Source organism: Octopus bimaculoides, chromosome 2 (genome assembly GCF_046866305.1).
Source record: "Octopus bimaculoides isolate indiv1 chromosome 2, ASM4686630v1, whole genome shotgun sequence".
Lineage (NCBI taxonomy): Eukaryota > Metazoa > Mollusca > Cephalopoda > Octopoda > Octopodidae > Octopus > Octopus bimaculoides.
The window spans coordinates 1,345,308-1,368,269 of NC_142929.1; the positions used below are offsets into that span (position 1 = coordinate 1,345,308).

The following is a 22,962-nucleotide window of genomic DNA, read 5'->3' on the forward strand; positions in this document are numbered from 1 at the left end:
TGGGACTGAACCCAGAACAATGTGGTTGGGAAGCAAGCTTCTTACCACTCAGCCACTCTGGCGCCTATTATTATCTTTTACTGGTTTCAGTCATTAGACTGCAGCCATGCTGGAGCACTGCCTTGCAGAATTTTTTGTAGCATGAATTGTCCCTAATACCTATTTTCGTTTTTGTAAGCCTGGCACCTACTCTGTTGGTCTCTTTGGCTGGACTGCTAAGTTACAGGGATGTAAACACACCAAGACTGGCTGTTAAGTAGTAATGGAGAACAAACACAGAAAGAAAGACACACACACACACACAGACGTGCATATACGACAGGCTTCTTTCAGTTTCTGTCAACAAAAGCCACTCATAAAACTTTGGTTGGTCCAAGGCTATAGAAGAAGATACTTGTCCAAAGTGCCATGCAGTGGGACTGAACCCAGAACCATGTGATTGGGAACAAAAAAGGCTAATAGGACCTACAATTGATTTGCGTGATTTAGCTGCTATTTCTAGCAAGTCGCTGAACTGCATAGAGGGTCTTTTGTCCTTCTGTGCTGTTTTATGCTATTTTATCCCAAAGCTGTCAAAATTGCTTTTCTGTCCATTCAACGGCAGCTGTTCTTCAACCATTTTCATGTAGAATATGTCCACATCTATTCCACTCACAAGAATCCAGTCTGTGAAGCTGGAAACGAGAATAAAATATAAGCAGCAGTGCTGAACTGCCACAATGCCTTTGATAAGGTCTGTCATGAGACCAATGTGTGATTCAGTGTGGCAGTGAGATGTCTCAGAACAACACAATGTCATTAATGGGGGCCACAATTAAAATAACAGCATTGAATAAAACAAAAATAACTTCAAAAAAAAAACAAAAAACATACAGTGAATTAAACAATAAAAATCAACAAAAAACAAAACAAAACAATTATAATAAAGGATACAGACCTCTGCCACTTGTCTGTCTTCCAGCAATGGCTACTAATCCAGCATGTGGATAATCCTTTGTGATTAGACTAAATAGATAAGATTAAAGAGAAACAAATCAGACAAGATGAGAAAAAGCAGTTTTTTGCACTAATCGGCTGCTAAGTAAAGGTTACAAAATACTTTTAGGGTAACGACTCACATGACCTGTGAAAACAACACATGTATTTCATTTGATTTTTATGTCTAAATTCATAGATTTTCATGACACTGTTTCATTTTATGTTAAGGCTTTCGATTATGTCTTCAATTTTATTCCATTGTAAAGTGTAGGCATCAAACACATGTGACAAAGAGAACAACAATGACAATTACTGCTTTTAACATTGGCTGAAATTTTGGAAGGGATGAGTACCAGTTCATAACTGGTATTCATTACTTTATTTATACTTAGGCTCTCTTTCTCTCTAAGAACAGTCCAGTTGCATAACTGGACTTTTCTTACGAAGATGGGCCTTTGTGCCTGGAATATAAAGGTTTTATTAAACTTCCTGCATTATCAGAAGCTGTCTATTTTCTGTCTCTTTAAATTCTTCAATATTACAATGCTTCAAGCACACTACAACTGTAACTTTCTTTAATTGTAAACATTTTTAAATCTAGAAAAAATAGGATATGCTTAAAAGTTCCAATTTTAATATTTTCTTATCAGAAAATGCTGTTTTTATGGTCCTTTTTTAAAATGCTTTTAAATTACACAATGAAATTGCAAAGTGAGTTCTAATTTACTTCCTCTCTCCATCTTTGGAATATATTCATGTCTTTCCATATACCATGTATGTATTGCACCCATTAAAGTGGTGTATATGATTTTGAAATTTGTAATACTTTTACCTTTGAGTCATTCTTGACAATCACTAGCTGATGATTGACACACGCTAAGGACAGGTAACCACTCAGAAACTCGAGTTTGTGTGTATCACGTAAGGCTAGGGATGGGATCGATGACCTCCCCTCGCAAATGCTAATCGGACACAGAATGTGTGTCGTTAGCCAGCTGGAAGAGATGTCTTCCTGGGGCTATAAACGTTAGTAGCACTGTTCTGTGTAGGACGCCACACTTGGTTGGCAATTAGTTATATGTTATGATTCTGTATTGCTACTGTTTACATCTCGCTCAGAGATTTAATCTATAGGTGCAGGAGTGGCTATGTGGTAAGTAGCTTGCTTACCAACCACATGGTTCCGGGTGCGTTCCCACTGCATGGCACCTTGGGCAGGTGTCTTCTACTATAGCCTTGGGTTGGCCAAAGCCTTGTGAGTGGATTTGGTAGATGGAAACTGAAAGAAGCCTGTCCTATATATATACATATACGAGAATTTTAATGGAGATAAAGCTCCAGTATTTTGTACAAAGTGTTTATTTGCTTGTATATGAGCTAAAGATTAATAAAATTTGGTATAAGATAAAAATTTATCATTTATATTCTTATATTTCTACATTCTTATCATCTATGTCTTAATATAAATATGTGGTTATTTGAATGGAATAATATCTCATGTCAGACATCTGAATTATGAATTTGCTTGTTTGAATGTTTAAGACAAATATCTGAAATTTTTATCTGATATCAAATTTTTTTAATCTTTAGCTCCATATATGAGCGAATAAACAGTTGTACTTGATACTGGAGGAGCTTTATCTCCATTAACAATTCTCATATTCTACATTTGCTCATACCGAGCATTTAATATAGTAACAACAATGGAGAAAAAATTTCTGGATTTGTCAACAAAAAACATCCTTATACCACCTAGACATCCATACAAAGAAATTCTGTCGCCAAAAACTAGTGAATTTATAAGAAGAATAAGATTGAAAGCATTCCATTACAACCAGACGCATAAACGATATCATAGATGAAAGCAATCATACTTCCAACGAATTTAATGTGAAATCCCGCAGAAAACCTCCAACTAATCTGGGCTTATTGAATTTTGAAAAGGATCTTATCCATATCGTACAGGAATACTTATGCAGCGAAGTGGCGTTGAGCACTCATTCTGACTGTTTGATATTCATCATCATCTGGTTGAACTTGCTCAGATATTTTTAACCTGCATGTGCCACCCACATTAGGTCATGCACTAATTGAGGGTGGTCATCAGGAAGGCATCCAGTGTTTCTTATTTCTTTATTGCCCACAAGGGGCTAAACATAGAGAGGACAAGCAAGGACAGACAAAGGGATTAAGTTGGTTACATCAACCCCAGTGCCTAACTGGTATTTATTTAATCGACCCTGAAAGGATGAAAGGCAAAGTCGACCTCGGCGGAATTTGAACTCAGAATGTAGCGGCAGACGAAATACCGCTAAGCATTTCACCCAGTGTGCTAACGTTTCTGCCAGCTCGCCACCTTGAAGGCATCCAGTGTTTCTGCTGAGTTGACTGACATATGTTGTATTCAGATGACTTGCTTGAGTACAGTTATGCTTTGCCATCCATAGCAGTAGATCACTTGCCAGTTCTTGTTAACTGTTAACCAGTGCCTTACCATTGTAATGGTGGAAACAGGCAAATCTCCATACAGCTGTTTCTGGGTGGGATGAGTTCTCCAAGATATGTTTAAGACTGCTCTTAACATTTGGGTGTAAGTTCCATCTAAGTTTGATTCTTGTTTTTTGGTAAGTGTCCAGGCTGTTTCTCCATAGAGGACTGACTCTTCCGCTGCATGGAATAAGTTCCTCTTAAGGATGTCTGACAGGGTTGGTTTTCAGACAACATCTGGTTTGTTTAGGGCCAACCATGCTATGGCTGTCTGGGTTTTTACATCTTTTTCAGTCGAGGCTATTGCAGAACTGAGGTATATGGAATTGTCGATGTTGGTGATGGATCCTTGTGGTTGCTAGCAAAGAATTTAATTTTACTAGAATTAACAAGCAGTCCAACATCCTGTGCAGCTAATTTTAGACCATGAAGTACCTTGGGTGGAGTTTGATATGATGTCAGAGAGCAAGGCTAAATCATCAGCATAGTCTAAATCAGTTATTTTTTGAGCTGGATGTTTGATTCATCATCTTTTCACAAGTGTGAAACTGAGGCTGTTTAGATTGTCAAATGATGCTTGGAGGACATAACGCAGCGTGATCACAAAGAGAAAAGGTGCCGATGTTCTCCACCCCTGGAGAATTCTAGCTCTGATATCAAAGACACTTGTATTTCCATCTGGGGACTTTATCATTGACTTGGTCCTGTTATAAAGAATCATAATTGCTACTGTTGTTTCCTCAGGGATTCCATAGGCCAGTGGTAGTTTTCCCATCTACCATATATGCATGTGCGTGTGTGAATGTATATACATATGCATGTCAGTGTGAGTGCATGTGCATGTGTGTGTGTGTGTGTGGAGTGTGTGCATGGCGTGTGTGTGTGTGTGTGTGTGTGTTTGTGTGTGTGTGTGTGTAGCTTTGTCTTATTATTCATTGTTAAAATTTACATCTTTCCTATTGTTATTTGTTGAAGAGTGAATGTTTGCATTCTCAAAATTTATTCGTTCAGTTATCTTTTTGTTTTCAATTTATCTTTCTTTTGCTAACAAAATCTCCAAATTTTCTTCCAAGCTCTTTCAGTGTGTTTGGTTGCTACCATGCCAGTGACGTGGAACTGGCCACCTTGAATTATGAGTAAACAATGGTTGTACAAATATATGAAATATATATATAAATATATATATGGGAGTTATTGGTATTCAGAAGACCCAGGATGGCAGGTAAGGCTATGTAAGTGCTACAGTAGGACTGTAGTTAGACTTTTGGTTTGATTATAATACGAGTGAGGAGTCTCTTATTTCCCTTTATACTTCTTATTTCCATCCCTTTCCAAAATAATTTCTTTTATTGAACTCTAATATTTCCCTCTAGTTAACTCTCTCATATCGTCTCTGACGAAGGGATATCCCTAATATCCTAGAAACAGCTGTAAGACTACCTTTCTCTTTATAAATGTCCTATAAATTCCACACAGCTTTAGCTTTGTTGTCTCATTTAATTTAACATATATATGCTCATACACACACATACATATATATATATATATATATATATGTCTGTCTGTCTATATAACATTGGTCATATGAATTATATGGCTGTGTGGTAAGATGTTTGCTTCCCAACCACATGGTATCAGGTTCAGTCCCACTGCATAGCACCTTGGGCAAGTCTCTTCTGGGGAACTGCCCTGAAGAATTTTTAGCAACATCATTGGAAGAATTGGCATTATTTCTTCCAGTTCTTTACAATTCTGAGTTCAAATCCTACCAAGGCCAACTTCAACTTTCTTCTCCCTGAGGTCAATAATATAAAATACCAGTCAACTTTTGGGGGAAATGTAATCACTTATCCCCCTCCTTTACTAAAATTATTGTCCATGGGATCTTTTAAGATCCCATGGACAACATCAGGTGGAGTACAGTTTTGAATCTCATAAATATCATTTTAATCTTCAGTCATTTTAATCGTCAATCATTTTAATCTTTAGTAAAGCTACATTACAATTAGTCAGTTAACCAAATATTCTAATATTTCACAATGTCAATAATGAGGTATTGTTTCTGAACAGAACTAAGTTGTGGGTATAGAAGCTGTGCTGTATCAAATGGATATTACAGTAGCAGCAGCAGGAAGTACACCAACAATCACACCATCATCCATCATTTTAAATCCAGATTTTGTCCCCGTTAATGGGGGTGGCTGGATCTACCTCAATGACATAGCAACCGCCCTCACACCATCTCGCCATCATGCCCAGTTTTGGGCATCCTCTCTTCTCAAGCCAACCCTCCCAATCTCCTCCTCCACTTGTCCCCTCCACATTTCCCTCAGTCTACCTCGCTCTCACTGTCCATTTACCAAATATTCCAGGCACTTACGGATAAAGCAGTGGCATGGTAGATGATACAACATCAACATATAAAAGAAGCTGTCCAAGACTTTTGGTTTGAAGGTTCTCCCAATATTCTTTAGGTGTGAAGAACTGAAACTGGACATCTTTGTCTTCTTTCTCTTGAATTACAAGAGGAAGGCACTGGGCAGAAATTGGATGCATAACATCTTTTCGGCTTTCAACAAGCTGCAGAGATACAGAAGCGCCGATGAGTAAATTGCTGCCATGTAACTTACATGACAAAGCATGCAAGAGTTCTTTCTTGCGGTTCTGAAAAATAATTGGAGGGCAAAGAATTAACATATATCTATGTACACACATATATATGCATTTACATATTTATACACACACACAAACATATAGAGATACATATATTGACATAAACATGTGGAAGATTACCTTCTTTTGGTTAAGTATAAAGTAATATTTTAGGATCTGACAAGTCCAGAGAAAAGAGGAGAAGAAGAAAAAGAGGTAGTCTTTGAAGAAGTCACAAAATGTGTGATGAAAGAACTCTGATAAATATAATAATAATAATAATAATAATAATAATAATAATAATAATAATAATAATAATAATAATAATAATAATAATAAGAAGAAGAAGAAGAAGAAGAAGAAGAAGAAGAAGAAAGATAAAAGTAAAGATCAAATAAACAGTTCATGTGTTTATAGTCAAAATAAAATGACCATTCCCAAGTATAACAATATCTGTTTCAACACAGGATTTTGCATGAGGAATTTTACAAAACAAATCCATAAGCATAGAAGCATTTTGAGTTTAGGAGGAATACAAAGTTCTTGTATTCATGTTTAGGAATACAAAGTTCTTGTATTCATGTTTTTCTCAAAAGAATTATCGGAATAAAGAAAGTGAATTCACATACACCTGGAATTGAAATTGCATAGCAAATGCACCTTACTAAGAGCTCAACCAAACTTGAGAGCGGTTTTATAAGTGCAGACAAACAAAATATTGATTTAGATGATTGTTATAGAGGGGATGGAAGACAATAATTATTTCTTTGCCAAGCTTGTGCCATGGAAAAAGCACTCAATACACTTTGCAAAATAGTTGGCATTAAGAAGGGCATGGCACCATAGAAGCCAAAACAGTCAATGGAAACTGGTGTGACACCTGAACCTGTCAGCACTTGTCAAACTGTCCAACCCATACCAGCATGGGAAATGGATGTTAAATGATGACGATGATACATATATATACACACACACAAATACATATATATATATATATATATATATACACATTCATATACATACATACACATATATGCTCTTTACTCTTTTACTTGTTTCAGTCATTGGACTATGGCCATGCTGGAGCACCGCCTTTAGTTGAGCAAATCAACCTCGGGACTTATTCTTTGTAAGTCTAGTACTTATCACACAGCCACAGACATACTGCCTGACTGGCCTTGTAGGGTTTTCGAGCGAGATCGTTGCCAGTGCCCCTGGACTGGCTCTTGTGCGGGTGGCACATAAAAGACACCATTTCGAGCGTGGCCGTTTTCGTGCGGGTGACACGTAAAAGCACCCACTACACTCTCTGAGTGGTTGGCGTTAGGAAGGGCATCCAGCTGTAGAAACTCTGCCAAATTAGATTGGAGCCTGGTGTAGCCATCCGGTTGCACCAGTCCTCAGTCAAATCGTCCAACCCATGCTAGCATGGAAAGCAGACATTAAACGATGATGATGATGATGATAATGATGATATATATATATCATCATCATCATCATCATCGTTTAACGTCCGCTTTCCATGCTAGCATGGGTTGGACGATTTGACTGAGGACTGGTGAAACCGGATGGCAACACCAGGCTCCAGTCTGATTTGGCAGAGTTTCTACAGCTGGATGCCCTTCCTAACGCCAACCACTCAGAGAGTGTAGTGGGTGCTTTTACGTGTCACCTGCACGAAAACGGCCACGCTCGAAATGGTGTCTTTTATGTGCCACCCGCACAAGCCAGTCCAGGGGCACTGGCAACGATCTCGCTCGAAAATCCTACAGGAGCCAGTCAGGCGGTACTGGCAACGGCCACGCTCAAAATGGTGCATCTCATGTGCCAACCGCACAAGAACCAGTCCAGGGGCACTGGCAACGATCTTACTTGGCTTGCCGGGTCTTCTCACGCACAGCCCATTTCCAAAGGTCTCGGTCCGTAGTCATCGCCTCGGTGAGGCCCAATGTACGAAGGTCTTGCCTCACCACCTCAGCCCAGGTCTTCCTGGGCCTACCTCTTCCACGGGTTCCCTCAACTGTTAGGGTGTGGCACTTTTTCACACAGCTATCCTCCTCCATTCTCACCACATGTCCATACCAGCGCAATCGTCTCTCTTGCACGCCACAACTGATGCTTCTAATGTTCAGCTTTTCTCTCAAGATACTTACACTCTGACGGGTATTCACATTGACATTACACATCCAACGGAGCATACTGGCTTCATTCCTTGCGAGCTTACGTATGTCCTCAGCAGTTACAGCCCATGTTTCACTGCCATGTAGCATGGTTGTTCGTACGCATGCGTCATACAGTCTGCCTTTTACTCTGAGTGAGAGTCCCTTTGTCGCCAGCAGGGGTAAGAGCTCTCTAAACTTTGCCCAGGCTATTCTTATTCTAGCCGCTACACTTTCAGCGCACCCACCCCCACTACTAACTTGGTCGCCCAGATAGCGGAAGCTATCGACTACCTCTAGTTTTTCACCCTGGAATGAGATAGAAGTTGTTTCCTGTTTGTTTGCAGTCTTTATTGCACCTGAACATCTGCCACAAACAAAAACTAACTTGCTAGTTAACCTGCCTTTGATGTTGCTGCACCTCTTATGTGTCCATAGCTTGCACCGGGTACATCTTATAGAGTTACTACCTACTCCTTTTCTACATACTGAGCAGGGCCATCTACCTGAAGGGGTTTGTGTTTTATCTACCTTCCTACTTATTAGGATTTTGGTTTTAGCTAGGTTGACTCTAAGGCCCTTCAATTCTAGACCTTGCTTCCACACCTGAAACTTCTCCTCTAGTTCTGATATATATATATACATACATACATACATAGAGAGAGCGAAAGACAAATATACGCAACCATAAACACATATGCAAACACACAAACACACATATCGTCACTTATGCACATAAACTGAATATATTGATTGAAACACAGATGTTGAAGCGAAAATGCCAATTCCAAAAGCAGACAATTCACACTTACTGACCTTTTCTGCTGAGAGTAGAGTAGCAGATGTAAGAAGTGGTAATTGTGGTGCACTTGAGTCAAGACCAAGTCTAGCAGACATTAAATCCTGCAGCACCTCAAACCTCAAAGTGTTATGAGACTGAAGAGAAGCAAAAGTTTCTTTATTTGAAAGAAAATCCGTTGGATCTTTATCAAGTGCAGCCTACAAAAACAAAAAAAGCAGAAAAATATAACAACAATAACAACAACAACAACAACAATAATCATCATCATCATCATCATCAACAGCAGCAGCAGCATATCAATAGTTTCAAAGTTTGGCACAAGGCCAGCAATTTCGGGGACAAGTTAATAGTATTATTAAGCGTTCAACCGTACTTACCTTATTGACCCTGATAGGATGACAGGCAAAGTCGACTTTGGCAGAATTTGAACTGGGAACGCGGGAACAGATGAAATGCTGCTAAGCGCTTTGCCCAATGTGCTAATGATTCAACCAGCTCACCACCTTGTTGATGATGATGATGATGAGAAGACAAGCTAGTCAAATGGTAGTTCAGTACCTGTAGAGTTTACTTTGAACAGGTAATCACCCCTCAGTAGCACTGCCAGGCCAGGGACATTTTGGAAGTTATTTATCGGGGCCTCTAGTCTGAAATTTCCTCAAAACAGACAAGCAGAGGTTTCCTGAGAATATCACCACTCTCCTCTTCCACTAACTCTCTACCAGTTGCTAGCATTAGAACTTCTGCTGATCGCGTCACCTGATGGATAGAGGGCTGCAAGCACCTGGTAACACTATAAGTACCAAGCACCCAGTCTTGGTCTTTGTTGGTTGAAGCAAAGACCCAGAGTCTGTCAAAGCTGAAATGCATGTTTAAATATCAGCACCCATGGCATGCCAAACTGACCACAGCAAGGGAGCTGGGAGCAGATAGATTACCTGACTAGAAGAACATGTCTCATCCATAAAGAATCAGAGATTAAGTGCTCTAATCTGGTCAGGCAGAAACTGAGGCAAGGCATGATGGTAATCAGGTAAACAATGATGGAAGTGATGTAAACATTCACCATCACTGACCAACTTTTCAGGGATAGCTTACTCTCAGTCCATTTTTGAAAGTGACTGACCACCTTGTTCATCCTCCATCTCAGTCCTGGAAGTCTAGAACTAATCAGACCCCAAGTAACCAGTCTGTTGGTCCAACACCCTAAGGCATCATTCAGGGACATGGACTTGCCTCTGCAAGTGCCGAGCAGCCAGTCCAATGCCTTACAAATGTAACATAATAATTTCAGTTGAAAATATAAATTATTTGAAAAACCTACACCAATTGAGAAAGTTTGGTGAAGTGAAAAAATAGACAAAAAACAACCAGTGAAGTGTGTTTGTAAGCCTTAATAATATAACTCTTTGAAGGTACCAGGCTAGCAGAATCATTACTGTGCTAGATGAAATGGTTAATGGCATTTTTTCTGACTTTACTTTCTGAGTTCAAATTCTGACAGGGATGACTTTGCTTTTCATCCTTTCAGGGGTGATAAAATAAGTACCAGATGACAGCTGGGGTCAATGTAATTGAATTATCACCACCCCCACAACAAAATTGCTGGCCTTGTTCCGAAATTTGAAACCAATAAAGCAATATGGTTTTCCCCCCTAACAGTAGTCTCTTTATCTCACTCAATCTCTGTTAATGGCTACTGAAGATTATAACAAATTCTCTGCAACAAACAAGCTTGCCTCAGTCTAATAAACTTTTGTGAAAGAAAATACCCAGGTTCAGTAATTCTCAGATAAGTCAGCTGTGGTAAACAGATCCAATGCTTTTCCAAAGATATCAAATTTAACAGTTATTTTAGAGTTGAAGCTCACAACCAACTGAACAGCTGTGATTTCACATTGTTTTGTGAATTTGAAATGTGATAAGCAAGAAGCTTCTCACGTAAGAAAAACTCAGAGAATTAAAAGCTTTCCTTAAAGAAAGAAAATAAAATGAAATAAAGCAAGAATTGGTATGGCTGTGTAGCTGAGAAGGTCACTTCACAACCAGGTTTCTTGGATCAATCCCAACACACAATACTATGAGCAGGTGTCTTTTAGCATATTCTCAGGTTGATCAATTCCTTGTGGGTGGAATTTTGGACATGGAAAAACTTGTTGCACATGCACATATGATGATGATGATGGCTGTCCACTTATTACTGAGGAAGACCATCACTGACCACTGTCCCATGCAAAATGCCCATGCATGAGATTATTGCACCAGCAGTTGGCTTCACCTGAGTTCACGTCTGTGGCTTCCTAGCTCAATGCAGTGACCTCCTACTCGACCAGGCATTGGATAGTCACCTCACTGACAATTACAGAACCTTAAGTTTTAGGTCCAATAAGGCTTGCGCATCACTTTGCAGATCCTTTCTACCCCACTGGCATGATCTAGAAACAAGCCGGGGCAAGATAGCCAGTGCCAATATGGGTTGCAGGCTCAGGAGTATATATATATATATATATATATATATATATATATATATATAGAGAGAGAGAGAGAGAGAGAGAGAGAGAGAGAGAGAGAAAAGAGAGAGGGAGATAAGGAGAGCAGGTGTGTATATATATATATATATATATATATATATATATATATATATCTATATATATACACATATCTATAGCATAAAGTCATTAGATGCAACAGGTGAAGATTTACTTTTCCCATATGGCTTCCATATGATTACAGCCATTTTCTAACCGTCTTCATGAAGTATTCATTTCAATATGCAAAAATTGTGCAAAAATTATACATACATGCTTGCATCAATATGTATGGTCAGAGTTATACAATAAAATTGTATTTTCACAAATTAATGCAAATAAAGAAAACTTTCTTTTTTGTTGCCAACAGAAAATAATAATAATAAGAAAAAAATTCTCAAGGAAATAAAAATGAATTCTTACCTGAGATAATACTAAGATACCATTTTCAAAATTGCTCATAGATATTACCAAAGGTAGTTTGGGTTCATTTTCTTGCTTTCCTAGGACATTGAAAGGTACAAGAGATAACTTTGAAGATGTCAGAGAAACATCAGGTATTACTGGAACCATCATAACTTTGCCTTGGTATTCCATTTTTGTAAAGCTCCAAGTAAAGCTGGAATTATGAGCTGAAGCTTTTCTTTCAACAAAATCAAAATGTAAAATGGATGCTCCAAAACAGAGAACTTTCCCTCCTGTAGCAAGATATTTTTGAATAAGCTCCGACAAGACATTATTTGGTTCTTGTTCATTGCAGTCAGAAGAGACAATGAGTAATTCTGTATTGTGTTCCCAAGGGTCGCTAAACAATTGGTTTGGTTTCAGGTGGTATATTAAATACCGGTCAGTATTAAGACAAAGACACAAGATGGATTTAAGCTTCTCAAAATTTTTATCAGCCTCGGCTAAGCTTGTCTCTTTACTGCTGCAATAAATATTAATGACTGGTGGCTTTGATGGTTTATCCAAAGGAAGAGAAAAGTCAGACATTTTGGATCGATAAGTTGATTATTTATAAATCCAGAAATCCTGGATTTCTTTCGTTTTGTATATCAAGCCACAGAACTAGATATAAATAGTTTATTGTTTATTTGTGATATGATTAGACCTGAAAAGACAACAACATCAGAAAATGAAAATGTTGATAAGATAGATTAGTATCAATGTAATCATTGAAATTTTTCTGATTCTTGTTATTTAAGTAATTTTGTCAAAAAACATAATGGCAAATGAAAGAAGACAGAAGTGGAGTAGACTCAACAGGCCAGATTATAACAAAATGTTAAAAGGGAGACATATGTCATGTTAGATAATGGTGTACTCAGGAGAATAGTCAGAAAACAAATATTGAAAACGACAATAAAAACATGCAATCAAAAACAAAAATATCAAAAAGAAAATAATAAATGTGAAATACAAGTGAAATAAGCTGCATTTGTTAGGCCCTGACGAGATTAAATTTAATATTTCAATTAAATTTTTTCAGGAAATTTGGCCACTGAATTAGTGTAGAAGATAAAATATTTATTTCTCATTTCTTCAGTTCAAAATAATGTCACAAACCAAAAGAAAAGAATAATAAATTCCTGTAAAATATAACCTTTCAAGTCTAAGGAAATTAAAATTTGTTTTTATAAATAAAATTAAATATAGAAACATTTTCATGAACCAGCACAAATAAGAATGGGAAAAACTGGTGATAAGAATGTTTGAAGTAGATTATAAATTCTTCATAGATTAATTCATATCTTTAAGGTAAAATATCTTTCTCTTCATTATATCTTTGTTTTGATTACACTGACCTAAATTTTGGGACTCGCATTCCTATCTTCCTCTCCAATTCACTCTCCTTCCTTTCCCAACTGGGGTATTCATGTATTTACTCTACAGTAAAACACCCTTATCTGTCCTTCCCTCAACTGGCACAAAGCCACTCCCCATTTCTCAGTTGAGGGTTTTTTTGTTTTGCAAAGTACTTGATGACTTTGCTAGTGCTATGTAAAAAGCACTGGTGATGGTGCCATGTAAAAAGCACTGGTGCTGGTGTCACATAATAAGCACCCAGTACACTCTGTAAAATGACTGGCACTAGGAAGAGTAACATCCAATCTTGCCAGCTCCTGTTAAAGCATCCAACATGGATGTTGAATGATGATGATGATGATGATGATGATGAATGTGTCTGTCTGTCTGTCCAACAATTTTGATATCCTCTTTGTGAATTTATTTGCTTTTCTCTCTCTTATATCAACATCTGTGATTACCATAACAGCAATAATATACTTACAACAAAAATAATATAAGAATTAATGAGGTTGTTATGGACATTTGTATATTGAATCTGATGCATGTTTTACTTGGAGTCCATCTTATTTTGAATTCCAATCAATCATCAAATATATATTCCCCTGACCTTCATGTCTCATTTCCATCAAACAATTCTAGTTAGGTTCCACTTCTCTTAACATCAAGTCTAATGTTTATAATCTTCTTCCCTGGAAGATACTCACAAACGCAATTTCAAAACTTAATGAAAGCATCTGATGGTATTTTAAAACTTTTTTCTTTAATTTCTCTTTAAATTATTTCAGCTTTAAAGCTGTGGCCATGTTATTTGTAATATATAGCTAATTTAATCATCATCATCATCATCATCATTTAATGTCCATTTTCCATGCTGGCATGGGTTGGATGGTTTGACTGGAGCTAGCAAGCCAGAGGACCTCGCCAGACTCCAATTGTATATTTTGACATAGTTTCTATGGCTGGATGCCCTTTCTAATGCCAACCACTTTACAGAGTGTACTGATGCTTTTTGGCACCACACAAAAAAGCATGCGTGCTGGTGCCATGAAAGGATATCCCAGAAAATACTTTGCATAACAGAATTAAATACTAACCAAACATCTAATTCAATTTCAGATATAGTTTTTAAGATTGTTGTCTTTAAGAACTGCAATGGTGTCTTAAAAACTGCAACAAAAACTCATCATCCACCGGAGCAGTTTTCTGAGTAAAATGATGTTGCAATCCTGCTGCTTTGTAAACATAGAAAACATGGAAATTTCATAAAACCAAATTGGAGTTCAATTCTGACTTTTTAAATTAGTTCATAGGAACCAATTAAACATATGATAATTTACCATTCTTTTGCAGAAGTTGCAAACTTAGAAGTGTGTGGGATATCTATATAAAAGATCATGGTTATATATGATGTCAATTGCTTTTAGGCTGCTCTTTAAAGCATCAACAAACAACATCCATTTAACTTTTTCCATTCCAAATAGTTTAAATAGGTTTTGGCTATTTTTCGATATTGTGCCAAAACTGTCCACTTCAAGTTTATTTGTTTGTTTGATCTTGATACCATGAAACCTAAATTGGAAATGATATAAAAATATATTTTTTAAATAGTTTTTATGTTGGTCTTCAAATAATATAGATTTAATCAATAATTCAGCACCAGACAAGTACTGAGTTGATTAAATCCACAACATTCTACAAAATTTATAGACTTGTTCCAATGAAATAAAGAAACCGGACAAAATGGTAAGAGGCATTTCATCTGTCTTTACATTCTGCTGAGGCCAACTGCCTTTCATCCCTTTCAGGGTCAATAAAATAAGTACCAGTTAAGTACTGGGGGTGTGTGTGTTAATATCATTGACTTATCCCCTCCCCTCAAAAACTGCTGGCCATGAGCCAACATTAGAAACCATTATTGATACAGAAATAAACTTTAGACATTATCTCCTATAATGCTGATACAGAATATCAAAATGAACATTTTCCAATTTCCATTGATTGAAAGAAAGGAAAATGTAATCTGCTAATGGGGGCACAAATTAATTTAAGAGCCATTCTCAAATAAAGTACCAGAATGAAAAAGATAGTCTACAATTATATTTAAAATTGTTTAGAACATTTAATTAATACAATTAAAAACAAATGTTGAGAGGCTAATCATCATCGTTATCGTTTAATATCTGCTTTCCATGCTGGCATGGGTTGGATGGTATAAATTCTGTGACATAGAGGTGTACTATTACTTTGTGAGATGAAATTCTGCTAGGATTGATCTTGACTGGCTTCCTTGGGATGGAATCGGTTGACCACACAACTTCTAAACAAATGTCTTTGTACAAAGATATCAATTTCAACATACACAAACATATTGTCATTATTGTATTAACCTGAATTCCATAATGACATGGGTGGATAAAACTGTCACAGAATGTCTCACCAAATGTTCTTGTCATTTCTTCTGTGAAGACCAGCATTCAGAGATTTCTCATCACAGCTTCTTCATGGATTCTTGGAACATTTTTATGCAATGTTTGCAGTGCATCTCCACTTTAGTGAAATTATTTCTTACAAAGGTTTCATAGAATCTGCTTTTCACCAAAAGAAAGAATTTCATTGATGTCAATGAATGATCTCTTGGACAACTTTCCATCCTTTTCTTATTCTAGCTTTTGGTTCCAGCATCTCCAGCCCTAATTAAATTAATTACGTTACAGAAGCCATCAACTTTGTACAGTGAAGTTTCTCTACTTCAAATCATGGATGCTTCTACTTTTGTGCATTGATCATATCCCAAACCTGGGTTGTCTATCAGCCAGAGACCTAACTGCATTTCAGTGAACCTATTCTTCCCACTAAGTAGCTAATCTCATGGATTATCTATTACCTTCCTATATATTAAGCAAAACCACTTTGCTCATTTCCCAAACACTCTACTTTTTCAATACCCTCAGGGATCATTCCACTGCCCCAGGGACACTTGTTATTGACCCCTGTCATTCACTTGTATCCTTCACCCACCCCTATTCCTGTCAATCCTTTTCACTCATTTACTTAGTTTCCATCAACTTTGGTAGTTCATCAAATACTGCCCTTCCCCTTTACTTCTTCTCCCTCACCACATACTCCTAACATGTAATTTTTCCACAGACACTCATGGAAGACATGTATTGAACATCCTCCCTGCTGAAGATGCTGCTTAAGCATTAGTATGCTCTTTACTAGATTACATTCTATTCACTAATTCATGTCTTCAAATCTTATTTCACACATTCAATCATTTACTTCAAAATTTCACCTTCTCTCACCTTATTCTTTCTATTTCACTTTATTGTATTTTCATTTTATTTCATTTAAACTCCTCTTTGTTGTATTTCTCCACATTTATAATTATTTTGCATTATCTGTTCACATACCTTATTACTCTATTAGTAACAGGTTTTGATAAGCATATACATATGTATGTATGTATATATATATATATATATATATATATATATATATATACACACACACATATATAATCATTAAAGTCTGTTTTCCATGCTGGCATGGGTTGGATGGTTTGACAGGAGCTAGGAAGCCAGATGACTGCACCAGACTTGACTGTCTGTTTTGGTATGATTTCTACAGCTGGATGCCTCTCCTAATTCCAACTACCTTACAGAGTGGACAGTGTGCTTTTTACGTGGAACCAGCTCTGGCAGGGTCACACTTATGGATTCTGGAAGATATGGAACACATCAGACAAGCTTTGATGAGGGGTCTGAATAGCTCTGCTTGGAGGCATTCCATTGAACTTGGCATCAGTAAGGCGTATTTTGCATGAAGACCTGCATTTCTGCCCATACAAATTGTTCATTGGGCAACAGTTGAAACCATGGGACTATGCACAGTGGCTTCACTTCACACGTCAGATGGAAGCAATTTTCGAGGCAAATGACAACATCATTTTATTAATGAGTGATGAAGTGCATTTTCATCTCAATGGCATAGTGAATCAAGAGAAGGCAGCTATTCATGTGGAAGTCGCCCAAATCAACAGAGCAATGCTGGAGAGAGTGGAGGCCAACTTCCAAGATCGCCTTTAGAAATGCATCAACAAAGATGGACACCACATGATGGATGTTGTTTTCCACACTTAATTTTGACAAATAATAATTGAATACAAACACATTGATGTCAATAAAATCTGTTTGCTGCTAAAATTAATGATTTTGTGAATTTCTCACAAACGTCCGTCCTCTTTGCCGCACTCTGTATATACACCCTGTATATACACCCTGTATATACACAATCACTCACATACTCTTTTACTTGTTTCAGTCATCTGACTGTGGCCATGCTGGAACACCATCTTTAGTTGAAAAAAAACAACCCCAGGACTTATTCTTTGTAAGCCTAGTACTTATTCTATCAGTCTCTTTTGCCGAACCACTAGGTTTTGGGGACGTAAATACACTAACATTGGTTGTCAAGCAAATACACACACACATATATATATATATGTATATATATATATATATATATATATATATATATATATACTAAAAACTAGAGGTAGTCGATAGCTTCCGCTATCTGGGTGACCAAGTTAGTAGTGGGGGTGGATGCGCTGAAAGTGTAGCTGCTAGAATAAGAATAGCCTGGGCAAAGTTTAGAGAGCTCTTACCCCTGCTGGCGACAAAGGGACTCTCACTCAGAGTAAAAGGCAGACTGTATGACGCATGCGTATGAACAACCATGCTACATGGCAGTGAAACATGGGCTGTAACTGCTGAGGACATACGTAAGCTCGCAAGGAATGAAGCCAGTATGCTCCGTTGGATGTGTAATGTCAATGTGAATACCCGTCAGAGTGTAAGTATCTTGAGAGAAAAGCTGAACATTAGAAGCATCAGTTGTGGCATGCAAGAGAGACGATTGCGCTGGTATGGACATGTGGTGAGAATGGAGTAGGATAGCTGCGTGAAAAAGTGCCACACCCTAACAGTTGAGGGAACCCGTGGAAGAGGTAGGCCCAGGAAGACCTGGGCTGAGGTGGTGAGGCAAGACCTTCGTACATTGGGCCTCACCGAGGCGATGACTACTGACCGAGACCTTTGGAAATGTGCTGTGCGTGAGAAGACCCGGCAAGCCAAGTAAGATCGTTGCCAGTGCCCCTGGACTGGTTCTTGTGCGGGTGGCACATGAGATGCACCATTTTGAGCGTGGCCGTAGCCAGTACCGCCTGACTGGCTCCTGTAGGATTTTCGAGCGAGATCGTTGCCAGCGCCCCTGGACTGGCTTGTGCGGGTGGCACATAAAAGACACCATTTCGAGCGTGGCCGTTTTCATGCGGGTGACAGGTAAAAGCACCCACTACACTCTCTGAGTGGTTGGCGTTAGGAAGGGCATCCAGCTGTAGAAACTCTGCCAAATCAGACTGGAGCCTGGTGTTGCCATCCGGTTTCACCAGTCCTCAGTCAAATCGTCCAACCCATGCTAGCATGGAAAGCGGACGTTAAACGATGATGATGATGATGATACGAAAGGCTTCTTTCAGTTTCTGTCTACCAAATCCACTCACAAGGATTTGGTTGGCCCGCAGCTATAGTAGAAGACACTGACCCAAGGTGCCACGCAGTGGGACTGAACCAGGAACCATGTGGTTCGGAAGCAAGCTTCTTACCACACAGTCACTTCTTGTATATGGTGGCACGTCTAAAGACATTCAAGTGAGATCGTTGCCAGTGCCGCTGGACTGGCTCCTATGCGGGACATGAAACTCGGCTTGTGAAGACCTGTTGGGGCAAGCGAACTCGTGATGGCACCTGTGCCCAGTGTCGCCTTACTGGCACGTGTAAAGACATTCGAGAAATATCGTGCCAGTGCCGTTGGACTGGCTCCTGTGCAGGTGGAACATAAAATACACCATTTTGAGCGTGGCCATTGCCAGTACCGCCTGACTGGCCTTTGTGCTGGTGGCACGTAAAAGCACTCACTTGGAGTGGTTGGTGTTAGGAAGGGCATCCAGCTGTAGAAACTCTGCCAGATCAGTTTGGAGCCTGGTGTAGCCATCTGGTTTCACCAGTCCTCAGTCAAATCATCCAACCCATGCTAGCATGGAAAGCGGATGTTAAACGATGAGGATGATGATGATGATAAGAGACCAAAGTGTACGTACACCACTATATATATATATATATATATATATACATATAAAATATAAAATGGGACAAGAACGCAAAACATAAAAAAGGCGACAACTGGTGCTGGTGCCATGTAAAAGGCATCCAGTACACTCTCTAAAGTAGTTAGTATTAGGAAGGGCATCCAGTCATAGAAACTGTGCCAAAAAAAAAACAATGGAGTTCTGTGTGACCCATGGACTTACCAGTTCCTATCAACCTATCTAACCCATGGCAGCATGGAAAGTAGACGTTAAATGATGATGATGATGTGTCTTCACTTCTTGTATGACACAAATCCATTTGACAACACATGTAGCGGTCAGTTTCTATACCACCTGAACTCCCCTGAATCAAAACACCCCTTTTTATAATTATTTTAAATGAAATTATAATCTGTGAAATCTAAGGGAGAAAAAGAGGACTATCATTCTGTTAATGGTTGCTATAAAACTCAATGCACGTGTTAACTGAAATTTTGGGACTCATTTCTGATATGTTGTTTCTGAAGTGAATTTTATAAAGAAAAGAACTGCATACGGATCACTAAAATACTATTTCTGTTGTAATGCTTGTACGTCCCATGTCAGTTGTCTGTTACTAATTTAATAAATATAAATAAATGAGCCCTTTTAAAGCCTAGCCAGGCTCATGGGCCCAGTTTCCTGGTTTCAATGGCGTATGCGTTCCCCAGCTGGACGGGACGCCAGTCCATCGCAGCGTTACTCATTTTTGCCAGCTGAGTGGACTGGAGCAACGTGAAATGAAGTGTTTTGCTCGAGAACACAACATGTCGCTCGGTCCAGGAATCGAAACCACAATCTTACGATCATGGTGCTGACACTCTAACCACTAAGCCATGTGCCTCCACCTGTTACTAATTGCATTTTATTAATTACTAACATCTCTTTTTACCGACTTTGTTTGAATGATCTGTTTTCTAGTTTTACTTAATTAATTAATAATTACACATGCACAGCATTATATTCTGTACAAATGACCAGATTAAAAAAGTGTGTGTGTGTGTGAGGGGGGGAAAAATATTTTCTGCATCAACCAAAACTTTGTGAATAGATTTGGTAGATAGAAATTGAAACAAGCCTGTTGTGTGTGTGTGTGTGTGTGTGCGCTCTTCTTTGTCCCCATCCACTGCTTGATAACCAGTGTTGGTTTGTTAACATTCCTGTAACTTAGCAGTTCAGCAAAAGTGACCGATAGAATAAGTACCAGGTTTAAAGAAAGAATTAGTACTGAGGTCCATTTGGCCAAGGGACTGCTCCAAAATGACCACAGTCCAGAGCCTGAAACCAGTAAAAGATGAAAGAATGATGGTGCCAATTGTCTTGATAATCTGATGACAAGGACATACACTGCAAGTATTTGACTACAAAAATTTTCAGCAGGACATTCAGATTATATATATATATATATATATACATATATATATGTATATATATATATATATATATATATATATATATATATATATATATATATATTACATATCGGTGGCACGTAGAAGCACCCACTACACTCTCGGAATAGTTGGCGTTAGGAAGGGCATCCAACTGTAGAAAGTTTGCCAGATCAGATTGGAACCTGGTGCAGCCGCCTGCCCTCAGTCAAACTGTCTAACCCATGCCAGCATGGAAAGTGGATGTTGAACGACGACGATGATGATGTATATATATATATCTTAATATCCTGCTGAAAATTTTATTATATATATATATATATATATATATATATATATATATATATATATATATATATATATATATATATATATATATAAACAATGGAACCTTGATTCATGGATGCTTCTCATCATGAACAAATTAGTTTTGTGAAGAATTTTTCAAACATAAAATGTCTTGGATGATGAATGGTGTCTTGAGTAATGGGCATGCAAACCAGCAACAACAGTTGGTGACAAGCTGGGAGTGTCAGTGGGAGGAGAGCTTACACTCAGTGCACAGCTCTGCTCGAATTTGCTGTACATTCACATGAATTTCCTATGCAAAAAATAGTTTGACTTAACTGTTGTTTGCCATGTCTCAGCCCCATACAATAATAAAACCGCTTTTACGTTAGTGTTAAAAATTCTTATTTTGTTCTTTATTGAAATTACACTTGCGCTCCATACTTTTTTTAACAGGTGAAAATCGGTCCTTGCCTTACTTATTCTTGTCTTACTATCTTCGTCGGTGCTGCATGAAATACATAAACTTGGCTACATCCTCTAGTTTACCGGTTTCTAGTTTAATACGTTTGCTGTTTTCTTCATTAATGCGCATAATTTTTGATTTGTCACGGTTGACTTTCAATCCTCGTTTGGCAGCTATTGCTTCTAATTTTGACGTTTTATTTTGCATTTGGCTATATGTTTGTGAAAGTAGCGCTATATCATCTGCAAAGTCGAGATCTTCTAGAGCTTCTGCATCCGTCCATTCAATGCCTGTTTCGCTTTCAATCGTAGTTTCCTTCATAATCCAATCTATAACTAGTAGAAATAAAAAGGGAGAAAGTATACAGCCCTGTCGAACTCCGGTTTTTACTTCGAATTTATCCGTAGCTCCGTTTCCATGCATGACTCGGCATGACATTCCTTGGCAAGTTGCTCTTATTATAGATATATACTTGTCTGGTATGCCGTTGTGCTGCATAATTCTCCATAAGCCTTCCCTATCTACACTATCGAATGATTTTTCGAAATCAATAAAATTAATATAAAGCGGTGCATTCCACTCTGTGCTTTGCTCCAAGATGATGCGAAGAGTTGCGATTTGATCTACACATGAACGGTTCTTCCTAAATCCGGCTTGTTCTTTACGCAACAATTTGTCGACTGATGTCCTCATCCGCTCCAAAAGTATCCTGTTAAAAACTTTTCTGGAAGTCGATAACATAATCCCTCTATAATTTCTGCAAACACTTAAATCACCTTTTTTTGGCAATTTTACGATGAGTCCCTCTTTCCAATCATTAGGCACATTTTCTTCCTGCCATATCTTAGAAAATAATGGATGAAACATTTCTACCACTATTCCTATAGCTGATTTCATTGCTTCAGCTGGAATATTGTCTACACCTCCCACTTTCCCATTCTTGAAGGATTGTTTAGCCTTTCTTATTTCAAACTTGGACGGTGGGTCAAGGCTGATGTTAAGATCCTAATTTCTTGGCACAATGTTGGCTATTGTGTCTGGAGGTAGTCTATTGAGCAAATCTTCAAAATGCTCCTTCCATCGGTTTTCTTGTTCTAGAATTGATGCTAGCGTCCGGCCATCCTTCCCTTTTACTGCCTTTTCTACTCTTACTCTCTTCTCGGATAATAATTTAGTTGTGTTGTACAGCTCTTTCATGTTCTGGCGCTGAGC

The 22,962-nt window shown here is 38.1% G+C and overlaps 1 protein-coding gene across 4 annotated transcripts in view; it reads right to left on the bottom strand.

The window, feature by feature from the left end:
* LOC106879777 (biotin--protein ligase) overlaps positions 1–22,962 on the bottom strand; it is a 55,261-nt gene that overhangs the window by 26,724 nt on the left and 5,575 nt on the right. For all 4 annotated transcript variants that reach the window (XM_014929480.3, XM_014929481.3, XM_014929478.3 and 1 more), the window contains 4 exons: positions 12,030–12,717; positions 9,093–9,275; positions 5,846–6,129; positions 938–1,005 (listed from right to left, as the gene is read on the bottom strand). In XM_014929480.3, the coding sequence (XP_014784966.1) occupies positions 938–1,005; positions 5,846–6,129; positions 9,093–9,275; positions 12,030–12,599 (1,105 nt within the window). In that variant the 5' untranslated portion in view covers positions 12,600–12,717. The remainder of the gene's footprint in view (positions 1–937; positions 1,006–5,845; positions 6,130–9,092; positions 9,276–12,029; positions 12,718–22,962) is intronic.